The sequence below is a fragment of the Lontra canadensis genome, unplaced genomic scaffold (genome assembly GCF_010015895.1).
Source record: "Lontra canadensis isolate GAN:19392208 unplaced genomic scaffold, GSC_riverotter_1.0 scaffold22, whole genome shotgun sequence".
Lineage (NCBI taxonomy): Eukaryota > Metazoa > Chordata > Mammalia > Carnivora > Mustelidae > Lontra > Lontra canadensis.
In genome coordinates, this window is record NW_022631016.1 from 1,066,274 (window position 1) to 1,081,372 (window position 15,099).

General features: G+C 65.0%; 1 protein-coding gene across 3 annotated transcripts; it reads right to left on the bottom strand.

Annotated features, from left to right (window-relative positions):
• Positions 1-5,960: 5,960 nt before the first annotated feature.
• On the bottom strand, positions 5,961-14,636 carry IRX4 (iroquois homeobox 4). 3 transcript variants are annotated; one of them, XM_032861844.1, is made up of 6 exons: positions 14,494-14,636; positions 10,215-10,359; positions 9,414-9,665; positions 8,594-8,706; positions 7,391-7,719; positions 5,961-6,933 (listed from the first exon to the last, which is right to left on the bottom strand). In XM_032861844.1, exons 2-6 carry the CDS (start codon positions 10,257-10,259, stop codon positions 6,110-6,112), a joined length of 1,563 nt encoding a protein of 520 aa, XP_032717735.1. In that variant the 5' UTR covers positions 10,260-10,359; positions 14,494-14,636; the 3' UTR covers positions 5,961-6,109. The 3 variants fall into 3 exon arrangements, with proteins under 3 accessions (XP_032717735.1, XP_032717733.1, XP_032717736.1); XM_032861842.1 differs by lacking the exon at positions 14,494-14,636 and adding an exon at positions 14,295-14,341; XM_032861845.1 differs by lacking the exon at positions 14,494-14,636 and adding an exon at positions 12,961-13,064.
• Positions 14,637-15,099: the final 463 nt, after the last annotated feature.

A 15,099-nucleotide genomic window follows, 5' to 3' on the forward strand; every position in this document is an offset into this window, starting at 1 on the left:
TAGGCGGCCTTGCTGGGTGCAGTACCAGCGCCTCAGCTCAAGCCGCTGGGACCTCCCCTCTCCTCCGCACGCCCACTGGCTCGCACTTCTCCCCACCTTGCCCCTGCCTGGGGGAGGCCACGGCTGCCACTGGCTGTGCCCAAGCCCCCCGACACTCACGCCGAGGCCTTCCAGCACGGGAAGTCCCCAGAGAAGCTCCCAGCCTGCGGTCCCTCAGGGCAGGTGCCCTCGGTCAGGTCAGGATGCCCGTGAGGGGCACGGTGGCCATTGCACTGTGTGCTGGGTGCTGGGTGGCCAAAGGCTGGGGCCGTTCTCTGCTGCTGAACCGGCTGCAGAGTGAGGTCGGTCCCGTGGCACCCACATGTCTCTGTGCACCCACTGGTTCCCTGTGTCTCCAGAAATGCCCCTCGTTTTGTTAGCCTGAGTCTTCCTGACACAGTGTTGTCCCCACTGTGTCCAGACAGGCCACTAACTGATGAGAAAGCGTCCCCTGATGAGAAAACCACCTTTCCTCCTGTGCTGGGCTTGACCCTGCTGCCTGTGTTCTGGTGGGTTCTGGGTATCTTCCCTCATCCCTGGCCATCCCGTGGCCGGAGAACCAGACGTGAGTAGTGTCACCTGGCCACCTGCCTATCCCCAGCCACCAGGACTTCAACACTTCCTGCCCCTGGCAGGGTGGAGGGGGGTGCTTCAGGGACCCAAGCCCCCCCCCCCCCGCCTGCTGCCCCATCCATGTTTCCAGGGTCTTGCTCCAGGACTCCCTCCCCCAAGTCTCGGTTAAAAGGGGCACCTTCCCTTCTTGTGCCCTGGCTTCTGCACCGGCCCCTCCCCCCACCAAGAATGCTCTTCTCCTCCTGCTCGGTCTGCCAACATCTTGGGTGCTCACCGAGACCGGAGCCCACGAGGGGGTCCCCGTGCTCACCATGGTCAGGAGATCGTTTCAGCAGGACGGGGGCAAAGACAGACCTCGTAGGTCGGTTCTGCTGGAGCAGCTACCAGGGCCCAGCATCTCCCCAGCCTCTCCCCGCCCAGCCTGGTGTGTGGCTGGAAGGCCCAGGCCAGCGGAAATGGAGCTCCCACAAATACCGTGACCAGGTCAGTCAGCTCCTGCCACTGGCTTCAGGTGAAGAACACACGCGTCATGCATTTAACAGGGTGGCGGCCCTAGCGTACAGTACAGGAGAGCGGGCCTTGCACCCCTACCTGTGCACCCCCTGCCCTGCCGCACCTCCGCCCTGCCTCAGCCTCCGTAGTGCTACTGGTACCATCACTGCTATCTCCCGGGAGGGAATGGGGTCCCTAAACCACAGGGCATTTCTGCTCAGTCCAGGCCACGGCCCCGTCCAGCCGTGGACACAGAGGATCCTGCGGAAACTCAGCGCGTCTGCTGGGAGCCCCATCCCCGGAATGACCACGTCGCTCTAATGAAACGGAATGACCATGGGGTGCTGGGAGCAGTGGTGCTGGCCCCCACTTGGACCAGGGGTCCCACAAGGCTTGGAAAACATCTCCTGGTCTAATTCCCACTCTGGGTGCTCGGGGTTCATTTCAAGACCTCAAGGCGCTTCTGAATTCCAGTGTTGGTGTTTGGGCTGCTTTAGACGTGGCAGCAAGTGCCCAGGGACCTGCGTCCTCCCTGCTTCCCGGCTGCTGAGGGAGCCAGGTCTCTTCCAGTCCAGAGTGGGCTGGGCCGACGCGCGAGGAACTCCGAGGTGTCCACCCATCCGTCCCCAACACCAGCAAGGGGGCCCCGCAGGCTCAGGGCTCCCCCAGGTGCGTGTGCAGAGGCCTGTCCTGTCCTGGGATTCAGATAAACCCTTCATCCCAGAGCCAGAGTCCTCTGGGGAAAAGGCATTTTTTTCACAATCATTTCTTCAAGAAGCTGATGCCACACATGCTGGGAGGCAGTCTCCCTCCCCCTTACTGCTTCCCTCCTCCCTACCCCCCTCTCCCCCTTTCCCCTTCCCCTTGCCTTCTCATCCTCGTGGCCCTTCTGCTTCAGCTCCTTCCAGTGGGGCCCGAGACAGGGCCAGATGGAAAGGCCAAGGTGTTCCTTCCCTGGGTTTTACTGCCTTCCCAGGACCGGATCCCGACTGAGGGGCTTTCTGGCTTCTTCCATTTAGGGGCACCAAGGGAACAGGTGCTTTGGCCAGCATCCCCGGTGAGGGAGGAGACAGCAGCTGACCGCCCCCCCCATGCTGGGCTTTCTTTCACCTTCCTGACACCCTGGCCCAGAGGACAGCCGGGCTGGGCAAGCGCGCATAGGGCTGGGGCCTCCTGCCCTGCGAGTGTGGGCTCCAAGGAGTCAGTTCAGTCGTCACCCCCTGCCAACCTCCCACGGCTGTCCTGGCCTGGGCTGTCCCTCCACGTGGAGGCCTTCCCGCAGGGAGCCAGGCTGACCTCATAGGCCTGCAGCCTGGACACCCACACCCCACTAGAGGGAATGTGTCTGGGCACCCGGCCGCCAGGACCACACGGGGTCAGCTTCCTGCTTCCAGGAGCCTCCAGCCTTAGTTTCCCTTCATCCTCTATTATCTGTCTTAGGGGACAGGAGGCTGCAAGCATCCTTCCACCAGGAGGGACTGGAGCATTGAAGACCTTGCTTCCCGTTCTTCTCTTACTCTATGCCGGGAGAGAGAGAGAGGGAGGAGGGAAGAGGGGGAGAGGCAGAGCGGAGACCAGGCTGTCTGCAGCCAGCAGGCCAGCCAGCCCTGGGAGAGGCGGGGTGGGGGGTGGGGGGAGGTGGGATAAACCGCAGGCTTCATCTCAGGAGGCCGCTGCTTTAAGTCTTAATTGGTTGCCTTTTAAATATCATTTAAGGGTGGGCTTCCCTGCCCCTCTCTCTAGTTAAGAAGGTGTTGTGTCAAACTCTATTACCTTGCTGGACGTCTCTCCCTTAAGTTTGAAAAAGGGAGGGGGGAGGAAAGGAAGAGAAAAACAAAGACACGGAGGCATCATGGGCGAATGGAGGGTCGATAAAGCTTTTAGATTTGGAGACGTTTTCCGGGAGCCCATTTCCCGCGGCTAAGAGTTGTTAATGGAGCTTAAGGAATTATCTCAGGCCGGGCGGCCGGGAGCGCCGTATATTTCCCGCGCCTGTTCCCCTGTCGGCTCTGGATATGCTGCTGTCAGACTCGCTTAATGAAAAGTAACGCGCCGCTGATTACAGTTTTATTTGGGCTCTATGTAAAGAGCGCCCGTTAATTCAGCCCTTCCCGGTGTGTTTGAATCCGCCACGCCTGAGTGGCTGAGAGCGGTCCTGGCGCCTTCAGCTCCTTCCCTGACAGCCTCCCGGGGAGGGATTGGGGCCCCTGCCCCCGACCGCGGGGCTTTCCCCCCAGAAGCACCAACTCCTACAGACCAGGGCCCCATCCCAGCCCAGTCCTTGCAGGCGCCCCAGGGCACAGAGGCCCGAGGAGGGGTGAGGGTGCCCAAGGGCGACACTTCCCGTTTACCCCCACCCGAGGTAAGGACGAGGTGGAGGTGACAGCCCCCAGCCCTCCCGAAGTCTTCATTTCACACCGTTTTGCGGGTTAGCCAAATAAATCTCTCTGGTTGGTGCCACCAAGATCTGGGGGCTCCTGCAATGCGGGGCTCTGGCCCGGGTCTGCTGGCAGAGCACAGGCCCTGCCCAGGGTGTGAGGTCCCGAGGGCAAAAGGCCTGGGCAGCAGCGGGGTGCAGGGGGTGGTCCAGACTCAGCGGGCAGCACACCTGCCCCTGACCTGGGCAGCCAGGGGCCCAGGCCCGGGTCGGCACAGCACTCATCCCGCCCTCTGCGCTGCCTGCGTCAGAGAAGCCTGATTTTTGCTGCAAATGTCTGGCTTTGTCTGGGGCTGGGGTGGGGGGCCCAGGCGGCCGGCCTCGGCCGCATTAAAATTCCTGGCGCCCCAGCCGCGGCCGCCCGCGTCTCCCGCGAGACCGCACTTTCGCTATTACTGTCAAGTACCCTTGACTCTTTATTTTTGCCCTTTTATCTATTACAACTAATTCGAGTTCTTTTGCCCTTTTCAGTCTAAGACGTGGGCTTTCTGCAAAGCCTCCCCCTGCCAGCGAGCTCTCGGAGCGCGGAGCCTTTAGAAATTGAGGGGTTTACTGTCAAAATGAAAATTTCACTTCAAATTATCTTGGCTGATGCTCGCTCGCAGGCCGGGGGCTCTCGCCGCAGCCTTTTGACAGGCGCATCAGCCGCGCGCTTCCGACTCCGATAATATCATCCAAGAGAGCGAAAGTCAATACGGTGACAGCGCCGGGCGGATACAATCCAATTACCGCGCCGCCCGGACAGGCCTCGGGCTCCGGCCCGCCCGCTCCGCCCCGCGCTGCGGCTCCAGGTCCCGGCCGGCGCGCCCGGGGCCCGGCACTCAGGGGGGCCCGGCGCCCGCCCGCGACCCGTTGCTCGCGCTTCGCTCTCCCCGCACCGACTCGCCCCGCCGCGCGCCGTCCCCCACCCCCGCCCGCCACATCCCGCCTGCCCCGAGCCTCTCCCCGGGGCGCGGGACCCCTCAGGGCCCCAGGCCAGCTCCGACCCTCGCAGAAAAAGGTCCCGCCTCGCGTGTCCCTCCGAGGCTGGCCGCCGCCCGCGAGAAGACGTGCGTTTCCAGCCGCGCTCGCCTCGCCGCTGCCCCCTCGAAGGCGCGCGGACTTGGCGATCGGTCCCTCTGGGGACGCCGGCGGCTTCGAGGAGGCCCAGTAGGACCCGAAGCCGAGCGCGGGCAGGCGAGGGCGCGCCCGGAGTCCGGAGCGCGCAGCGGTCGCCCGAAGCCCTCGACGGGCCCTCGCGGGGGTCCAGGCGCCTGCGGGGCGGGGGGACGCGGCGCGGAGTCGGCGGAATCCGGGGAACCGCGACTTTCCTTCAGTTCGGGGGTGCGGGCCGCTCCTGGGCTCGGCTCCGAGGGTGTGGGGGCCCGTGTTTCAGAGCGAACCCCGGGGTCTACAATGCGCAGGAACCCAGGCGAGGGGGGAAGCCCGCTGCCACTCGCCCCCGCCGGAGGCCTTGACTCCCAGCCCCGCTTCCTCCCTGCAGCCTGCAACGCGCTCCCGCCTCCCCCTTCCCACCGAGGCGTGGCCCAGGGCTTTCCCAGTGCGGACGCTTGAGGCCTGCGGCGGGTCCCTGCGGGGAAGGGAAGCGGACTTAGGCGCTGGGACCCGCCGCGGGAGGGGCCTCACCGTCGCAAAGGACCGTCTGAAAGGAGTCCACAGCGGGAGGGCCTCAGGGCAGGGATGGCCCCTCCCCCGCTCTCCCCAGGTCGCAGTTCCAGGGAATTGAGGAAGTTTAAAAGTTATTCTAATCTAGCAAGAGGGACTCTCCTATTTTCTCAAAATTTTGGAGGCTGCTGTACTGGGGGAGAGTTTACAAGTCCTGACCCTCTCATCACCAACTCTTTCCAAGAACTGGCTGTACTCAGCGTCTGGCGCCCAGCCAGCAACTTCCCCGAGGACCCTGGCCCGAAGACCCCTCTCCCACTCGTTCCCTTCGGGATTAGAGCCTTTCCTCTGGCGAGAGCTCTAACCCCCGGGTTTGAAACGTGGTCATTTTGCAATGCAAACACCACCACTCGGTTTATTGGTTTTCTTATATTAGCCTCTGAAGCAGGCAATTATTGGTGTGAACATACATTTTAAAAAAACATAATTTTATCGCGTTAAGAGTGTGCAATAGTGTGAACGAGGTGGAGTGCTGCTGGCCAGTGTGCGGAGGACGCGATCAGGTTCATGGGCTGATGAGTCTTCAGGAGGAGCTCAGGCAAGCCTCGAACCCGAAGGAAGACAGGCAAACCGACAGCCCCTCGGAAGGGAAATGTCTTCTCCATGTAAACTTCCGCTCCTAAACTTTATGCCTCAGGGTGGCTCCCTTCTGCTCCGAGCGCGGCCCTGCCCGAGGGCTCCGGAGTCTGGGAATGGCCGGAACTAGCGATTGTCCGCGTGGGGTCGGTGGCCCTGGTCTGTGGCCTGGCCCGGCCGAGCTTGGCTCCTCCCTCCACGGTGGGTTCGCTGCCTGAACCTTGCCATGCTCTCGTCCTGCTTTGGAAACTTGGTAGAAAAAAAGAGTCTGTGACCCACCGGCCTGCAGCCGAGCCTGGGCTCCTCCTCCGCTCAGGGGCGGGCCGGTCAGGCGCAGAAGGGCTTGCCTCCCGCCTTCGGAAGGGCCAGGGGCTCCTTGGCTGCGCCAGAGGTGGGGGCGTCATGGGGTGCGGCCGGCGGGAAAGCGCGCGCCAGGGGCGTCGTCAGCACGTTGGCGCCTGCCCCCAACGAGCGTCCCAGCGGTCCTGGGTCCAGGAGGGCGCCCTTGGCGGTGGCCCAGGCCTGGTTCAAAGTGCTGTGCCTGAGGATGGGGTCGTGAAAGACCCCATCCACCCAGTTTCTGAGACTGGTTACTGGGGAGTCCTGGTGCCTGTCCAGGACACCAGTGGGGGCCGGGGCAGCAGGCGAGGACGACGCAGGAGCCAAGGAGGTGGCCGCAGGGGCCGCCGGGCCTTGACGCTTGAGCATGCATGACGGAAACTCAGTCTGGCTCAGGGCCGTGGCAGCAGCAGTCGCCGTGTGAGCCAGGGACCAGATGCGCGGCTTGGCCTCGAGGCCCGCCGTTGCCCCAGCAGGCGCGAAGCCCAGCTTGGCCTCGCAAGCCTGCGAGACGCCCCCCACACTGGACTGGTGCTCCGGCCCTGCCGCTGTGGTCCGGAGGCAGCTCCTGGCCCTCTCTAGGTCCTGGTCCAGGGGGGCCCCGCCACCGGCAGCCAGGGGCATCCGGAGGGTGCCGGAGGCCTCCTTTCCCGGGGCGCTTGGACCATCCGGTGCGGCAGGGATGCGCTCCAGACCGCCATCCAGGGGCTGGAAGGGCGGTTTCAGCTCGCACTCAGGGGGCTCCGCCTCCAGCGGGTCGAAGTCCTCCAGGTCAGTGAGCTCCAGATCCTTGTCCTCTTTGCCCACGGGCTCTGCGCAGAACAGGAGAGGCCAGTGCGGGGACAGAGGCGGGAGCTAATCAGAACCGTGCACTTCCTTCCTAGCTCTGCACCCGTGCTTCTAGGGCCTGAGCTCAGAAAAGCACCCAGAGCCGTTCTTTGCAGCTCCCACCTGCTCCGGACGCTCCCCATCCCCCAGGCGGCAACAAGGGGGGCGATTTCCTCCTCAAATCAATAGGGGTCAGGTTAGGGTGGGTGTGTCCATGTTTTAAACGTTGTTTTGGGTTTCTTTAAGCCTGCCCCCGTTGGCACCGGGGCCCCCTGGGCTCAGGGCCTCTGGGGCCAGCTCATTCATTTGCTGCGCAGGCCCCTGAAGTTTGCTTTCACCACCCCAGATTCGATGTCTTTAGAGGTCCTAGAACCCCGACAGAAGGCACTGGGAGTCCCCGAGCTCGGTGCCCCAGCACCAGCACCGCCCACTCCCTCGCACCTTCATTCTTGGTGCTCCTGAGGGGCTCCGCCCGGGCTTCCTCCTCCGTCCCTTCTTCCTCCTCGCCCTCCGCGTAGGCGCGCTTCTCATCTGCGCATTTGTTTCGCGGAGGCCACGTCATCTTGTTCTCCTTCTTGAGGCGGCGGCGCGCGTTGGCGAACCAGGTGGACACCTGCGTGAGGGTCATCTTGGTGATGATGGCCAGCATGATCTTCTCGCCCTTGGTGGGGTACGGGTTCTTGCGGTGCTCCTGTAGCCAGGCCTTGAGCGTGCTGGTGGTCTCCCGCGTGGCGTTCTTCCGCCGCGTGCCGCTGTCCATGGTCCCGTACCTGCGGACAGGCTGGGCAATGGGGTGCCGCCCGGGACCCCTGCCTGCGCCGGCAGCCGGAACCAGGCCCCTGCAGGCTTTCGGTCCCCGTCGCGGGGCTGCGCTTATGGTGGTAAAACCGGGTGGGACCCAGGCCCCCACCCCTTGCCACTGCCCACAGGCACTGCCCTTCCTGCCTGCATCTATCACACTTACAGGGAACCCGGGCTCCTGCTCAGCCAGAGCGGTCAGGGTGGAGTGCTCAAGGCCCGGCTAGGTCTCGCTCACTCCACCTAGGCCTCTCTTCTTCGAGTTCCTTAGATCCGCAAACCAGGAAAGCCCCTCACAGAAGTGCAAGCCCGACTGTATGACACCCATGGGCGGGAACGGCCATCAGTTCCCTTGGGGAGAAAGCGCCCAGACGGCCTTCCGCAGACCTCCTGCAGTTACGATTACGACTGTTGCCCTCCTCTCGCCCAGATGGGTCATGCTGTCTTAGAGTGGGTTCCACTGGACTCCCCCTTCCAGTTCCCACCACGGGGAAGGTGGACTGGGTCCCACACACCGCAGAGGCTGCACCTTTTGGGGCGGGGGAAGGCATCCGAAGCCCAAGCGCCAACTCTTGGCGGCCAGGAAGACCGAGTCCAGCAAGGGCTTGGGGAGTGCGGACAGCGTGGGGAGCGGGAGAGGAGATGCTGGGGACGCGTTTGTCTCTGTGGGGCTTGGCTTGCCTAGGAGATGGGACTTGGACTAATCCAAGGTCAGCAGGAGCCCAACCCTGAGACCGTCCCTCCTCCCATCTCCCCAGCTTTCACAGGGGGCGTGGGTTGGGGAGTTGATGGCAGAACGGAGCGCAGGGGCCGTGTGGTGCGGTGAGGAGGGGTTCCGGCCCTCACCTGTCATAGGGACACTGGCTCAACGCCGGCTCGTAGGGGTAGTAAGCAGCAGCCGCTGCAGGCGCGAGGCCCGCATGCGCAGATCCAGGCCCGTCCTTGGAGTCGAAGCCATTCTGTAGGATCCCAGGAGCCCGGGGTCACAGCTGCTGGGAGGCGACCCAGCTCGGCCCCGCCCCCCACGCACCTCGGCTCCTGCAAGCTTTGCACAGACCCCCGGGCAGCCTCACCAGCCATCCCGTGCCCAGACTGTCTCTCCTGCCCAGGGAGCAAGGAACCTCCAAAGGGGGAAGGAGAATGAGATTGGCGGAAGAACGGGGTAGAGAAGAGGGGTGGGGCGCTGGGAGACAGCAGAGGAGAGGAGGGTGAGCGGGACACCAGAGGATCAAAGGGAGGAGGGGAGGAGAGAAGTGGGGGTGGAGCAAGAGGGTGGGCATGGAGGGGGCAAGGGAGGGAGAGGCCGGGAGAGGGCTAAGTGGTGGGGGTTGCTTAGAGAGGAAGAGGGAGACCGGGGAGCGAGGGAAGCGGGGCTCTGTGGGGGAAAGCGCTGGAGATGGGGAGAAGGGGCGGGCACTGGACCGGTGATGTGGTCAGAGCTGCGAGCTCCCCAAACCCGGGGGCTGGAGGTGTGCCGGGGAGCCGGACTAGGAGCGGCAAAGCGGAAGGAGCCGCTAAGGCGTGCCTGTCCCGCCCCCTCCAATCTGGGGTCCAGGGCACCGGCGCCCCTGACTCCAGAGTTCAGGGAGGAGGCTCGGCAATTCCGGGGGGAGGGGCGAGGCGTCGCGGGGGAGGCGGAAGGTTTCAGATAATTCCCTCCCCTTACCAGCGAGTAGAAGGCGGACGCCTCGGAGCCGTAGGTCACGTAGTTGCCGTAGCCCTGCGAGCCGCCATAGGGGCCCCCGTAGACGCCGAGCGCCGCGGCCGAGTTGAGCTCGTGGCGCGCGGTGGCCAGCAGCCGGCTCTCGTAGACCGGGCAGTAGACAGGCGCCTGGGCCGAGGCGGCGGGCCCGGAGTCGGCCAGCGTGCGGCCCCCCGACTCACAGCACGTGCTCAGGGAGTTGGTGGTCATCAGGAACTGGAGGAGAGAGGGGCCGCGAGGAAGGGCCGGCACCCAGGCTCAGGGCCGGGGCTCTAGGCCTCCACCTGCCCGACGCGCGGCCCAGAAGGGCGTGCCCCGTGGCCTCGGGCGTACCGCTGTCCACGGGGCCGCGCGTTCCTTCGTGCTGCGAGTCTGCTTGGCTGGGCCTCCTCTGGAGACTTGGGGCCCGGCCCGGCCAGGCCCCTGACCTTTCGCACCCTCCCCGGGGTGTCTGTGTGTGGGGGGGGAGGAGATTCCAAGGCCGCGCACGCCCTCCTGTGCCACATCTCTCCTGGGTCCCCGGGTTCCTCTCGGGCAAAGAAGCCTCAGAGCCCGGGGCTGGGGCGTTCTGGGGGTCAAACAAAGCCGGAGAAATGGACCCCCCCGCAGGACAGATGCTCTCAGTGCCCCTGCTGTCCGCGGGGCGGGGTGCACGGAGCGAGCGGCACAGGCCCTGCTCTCTGGGAAGCGACACCGGGTCGCTGGACAGCCGCCCGCCCGCCAGTGTAACGCCGCATCCCCCGCACCCTCGTGAGGCCCCCTTACCTGGGGTGCGGAGGAATAGGGGTATCCAAACTGCGGGTAGGACATGGCGGGCGCCGCCCGGGGCCGGCGGGCGGGGCCGGCGGGGTCCTGCGCGCGGTGGCCGGCCTGGCGCGGCCACTGCTCCGGGGCCGCCGGCTCCTAGGCGCTGGGAGGGCGAAGCAGAAGAGCGGGTTAATTCATCCACGTGCCCCGCAAACTTTTCTAACCCGGTGGGAAAGGGAGCCGCAGCGGCCGCAGCGAGCCTTTTAGCTCCACATTCCAGAGCCTCGAGGGGGCTCTGGGACCAACTGGCCTCGCAGCGGCGACACAAATACATATTTTGCAAAAAAGGAAAAAAAAAACCGAGTTGCGCGAACCCGTCAAGTCAGATGTGCTTGGCTTTAAGCGGCGGAGGCGCTGACGTCAGCCCACGCCGCGCAGCTCTGCCGGGCCGCAGACGTGCGGGTCACTCGCGGCGGCCGGGCGGCGGGGCGGGGACGGGCTGGGGGCGCCGCGCGGGGCGAAGGGGCCAACAGGCTCTAACAAATGAATTTCATCCGTGGAGTCAATATCGCCCCGACGAATTGCTGTTTCTCCTTAGTCACCGAGGACGGGAAGCACTTTTAATTAGAAATTAATTAATGAGCACCTGCTCCTTCCCGCCCCACTGTAATCATTAGTCTCAATTACAAATGAGACATGTGAAGGGACACACGACTGAGTCTTCACCGAAGATGTAATCAACAGTTAAAATTAGCCGGCGCCGGCGCAGGCGGCCGGCCGCCCGGGCCTCCGCGCCCCGCTCCAGGTGGGGGACGGCAGCTCCGCTGGCCCGCGCGCAGCTCCGACCGCTGTTCGGCGGGTCCCCGCTCCGCCTCCCGCCAGTTCGAACCCTGCTCCGGGGCGGAGTTCCAGGCCCCAGTGCGGCTGCGAGTGTCCGCGTCTGGAGGTCAACGTGCCCTCAGGCGTGTGGGTCCTGAGCCCCTTCCCAGAGCCATCTCCTCCAGGGGTGGGTGGCCCAAGTGCTGGGGGGCTTTGCGACTCCCCGCAGGCCTGTCCCCAGGGAACACCCCCTCCTTGGTCCCAGTCCCGGTCCTGCGGGTTGCTGCGCGGCGAAGGGCCCTCCCTTTCCTCTTCCACCGCCTTGCGCGGGCCGCCCTCCCTCAGCCTCCCCCTGCCCCTCGCGGCTAAACCCGGGACTGCCAGACACCCCTGCGCGCTCGAAGAGCAGGTTTCCCGACTCAGCTCCGGGGCCCCTCCCGCTACGCTTGCTCCTCCCGGCGACCCTCAGGGTTAGGTACCGGGGAGGGAGCGCCGGGACGCCCTTCCCCGCCCCTTTTGCATAGCTCCGTGCCCGGGGCTCATGGAGAGGCTGGAAATACGGCCGAGTACCCACCCCAGGACTTCCCCATTCAGCCCGTGTCTTGGGACCTTGCCCGAATCCAAAACAGAGGCGAGCGCGCAGGCGGCAAAGGGGCGCCCGGGCACCCGGAACTCGCTCCCCGCCTTTTATGCAGCCGCCCTCCGGGGGCCTGGCTCGCCTCTGCTGCTCTCGCCCCGCTGGGCCTCTCGCGGTCGGCAGGGAGGGGAGCTATGCGCGGCGGCGCTGTGCAGACTTGCTCGGAAAGATTCCTGGGTTCAGACCTGTGAATCGCCCCAGGGTCACCCTCTAATTAATGATGACGTTCTCGCCCTCTCCCCAGCTGCAAACCTGCCTCCCAGAAACGAAATCTGCCCGCTCTGACAGCTCGGTTGAAGGTGATTGATGACTATCTGGAGACCACAGTACGCATCATATGATATCTGCTGCGTAATTGCTTTAATTTACAGATGAAAATACGAACTCTCCGGTCGCGTTGAACCACAGCCGGCCACGTCCGAGCTGCTTGCGAAGGAAAATCATCGGAAATAATGAATAGCCGTTCCATGCAAATTATTCAGACAGTTTAAGCGTCTGTAGCCGGGAGAGATATATAAAAAACACGAGTCAAATGACATTAATAACTGTTTCTGAATTCTGTATTGATCTCACGGCGGCCGTGTTTCTTTCTTTCTCACCTGAATTGCTAATATCACCTCCTGTAAATAATCAGAAACTAGCCACCGGGGCTTCTCCGCCAGAAATGAATCTCTCAATCTCTCTCCCTCTTCCTCCTCTGCTCCTCCCCTCCCCCACCCTCCCTCCTCCCACCTCCAGTTTGCCGGCTTCACGCCGCGGAGGCTTTTCTGAGCATCCCCTACTTTCCATTATTTATTGTTTACAAACAGCTTGCTCCCTCCTGGTAATGAGGCCGGGGCGAGGGAGGGGCAGGAGCCAACGGTGGTCGAGGGTTCAGGGAGCAGTAATGGCGAGAGAAGGATGAATTCAGCATCTTTCCCTCACCCCACTCCCCAAGGCCCAACCCCGGCGATTGCGAGCGAGCGCTCAGGCTGCGGCAGACAGCCAGCGCCCAGTCCCAGCAGCCCCGGGGCTCGGGGCTCCGCAACCTGCACAGAACAGCGCACCCAGGCCCTTTCCTTACCGGCCACAGCTCACGGGGAACGGCACCCCCTGAACACACGACCCTTTATTTTCTGAGCAGAAGTGTCAGCCTTCCAGCGCAGCCCTCTCCGGGGGCCTCTGGGGGAGGGGTGCCCAGGGCCTCCTTTGACCATCACTGCCGCGATTTCCTTTCCAGCCTGCCTGCCTAAATAGGAGCTCCCAATCCCCACCCACCTAGCCCGGTTCTCCAGGCAACCTTTTCTTCTAATCAGAAATCAAGCTCACCCGCTACTTTCCAAGGCCGTTGCACACTGATCCCCCGCTTCACACTGCCCCAGGCCTGTGACACGGGGGCCTGAATGGCCGCCCTGTTTGGGGAAGCTCTGTGCTGCCGGAGGGGTCTAGGCCCTGCTATCCAGTGCTGGATTCAGGGTCTGTCCGGCCTGTCTCCCATCTGGAGCACCCCAGGACATCCCGCTGACAACCAGCGCCCTGCCTGAGGCCGGCTCCCTGGAACCGGGATACTTTCTGGGTTCGCTTTGTCCCGGGGAAGATACCGGAATAATATCGGAGTGCCTCTTCCTGAAAGGCCCAGCCTTGAGCTGAGGCCCCAAGGTTTCCCTCTAAGAGAGGACAGAGCAAGAGTGTGAACATCTCAGGTATCAGCAGCTAAATGCGCCTGCATAGACTCGCAAGCTGAACCCACGTCCCCGCAGGGACCCTGGGTTCTGAATACACCCAGGAGAGGTTCCCCTCCAACAGGGCAGTGGCGCAGCTTCGGGGACGTGCGCCTACTGGCCTGGTGAGTGCTAAAGGAGCCACGGGCCGAGGGGGCCTGAGGAGAGCCCCCGCGGAAGGTCAGAGGCCTGCACTAGCCCTTCTGGCCGGGAGGTGCTGTAGGCCTCGGAGGGCCTCTGGGAGCTAGGCCGCGCCCTGATATTCTCTGCCCTCCCCCCTGAGACCGACTGAGGCCAGGCGCTCCCGGTCTGTTCCCGAAGTTGTCCCCCAGGGCCACTGGCTTCTCCGCACCGAGAGCGGCCAGGGGCTCTCTCCGCCCCAACAAAGTTGACCCCAGGCAGAGGGCGGAGGCTAGAGCGCGCAGAGCCAGGCTGGGGCCTCGGCGGAGGCGCAGGCCAGCCCCTGGGGCGCCTGTGCCCGCCCACTGCTCGCGGACACCCGGGCGGGGTGCGGGGCTGGAAGGCGTTCTGGAGAGCGGGGGCGCGGCACTCGCTAGCCCCGAGGTCGGCAGGTCACTCCTCCGCGGCCGGTCCTGCGGGTTTCACGCGAAGTCAGGCTGTCGAGCTGCGGGCAAGCGCTCTGAATCCGGCTCCCGAGACGCCTCCATTCCAGGTCGGCGGGCTCCGGCTCTCCCGCCGCGCCCCCGCCGCTCGCTCGCAGGGCGCCGCCCGAGCGGGAAAGGCGCGCAGTCGGGGCGTCCGGGAGCAGGCCCGGCTGCCCCGCGTTGGCCCCCGCGCCCCGCGCCGCCCCCGCCCCCCCGTTTCCACAACTTGCAGCGAACGCGGCGGCCTCTGGAGACCCCAGCGGCTGGCAGCAAACTTTGCGCCCTGCGGCGCAGGAACGATCCTGGCAAAGTTTGTGCGGCCGAACCCACTCCCTACCTGCGGTGGGGACGCGCCCGCCCGCGCCGCTTCGGCGCCGGGGCCGCGGGGAGCAGCGCGCAGCCCGGGACGCACCGGGGAGTCGCCGCAGTCGCCGCCGCCCGCGCCCCTCGGCGGCCGCGCCGAGCCTCCGCCTCCCCGGAAGGGGGGAGGGGTCTCGGAGCCCCGGGGCGGGGGCGGGCGCGGGGACCTCGCCTACCTGCGGTGGCGCCCGGCCACTACCGGCCGCCCGCGAGGGCTCTGCGCGGCCGCTCGGCGCGCGCGCTCCGGCGGGGAGCAGGCGACAACTAATGGAGACATTTCCAGGCGGAGCACCTGGCGAGCGGAGCGCGCCGGCGTCCCCAGGCGCCGCGGTCGTCAGCCGAGCCCGCACCGGCGTGACGTGGGCGAGCGAGCGCGCTGCTCCCACCCGGCCGCCCATTAACGCTTTCCCCCGCGGGCGCCGCGCGCTCGCCAACTTTCCCCTCCGCCTGGCCCGCGCGCGGGGTGCGTGGGGCGTCTGAGCTGGCATGGGGGACGCCCTGGGGTGGGGGCAGGGATGCCGGCTCAGAGGAGACAGCCCCCCAACAACAGACAGCAGGAAGGCGGGCCGCCTTGATTTGGCCAAACTCTTGGCGGCCTAGGGCTCTTCAGGGGCGGTCAGGCTGCCCCCTGCCCACCACTCCCCGCTGTCTTGGGCCAGTGGAACGGCGCTGGGGACAGCTTCATTGGTTCTTGGCCCCAGTTCTCCTGAGTTTCCCTTTGGTCATGGTCTCCTCCAGGTCTGGAGAGCTGGATGGGGGTCCGGCAGCGCCCCAACCTCCTC

Coding starts and splice junctions, on each gene's coding strand:
- IRX4 (XM_032861844.1), bottom strand. CDS start 10,259: ATGTCCTACCCGCAGTTTGGATACCCCTATTCCTCCGCACCCCAG. Junction 9,666..10,214: donor CCTATTCCTCCGCACCCCAG/GTAAGGGGGCCT, acceptor TCTCTCCTCCAG/TTCCTGATGACCACCAACTC. Junction 6,934..7,390: donor CAGGAGCACCAAGAATGAAG/GTGCGAGGGAGT, acceptor TGTTCTGCGCAG/AGCCCGTGGGCAAAGAGGAC.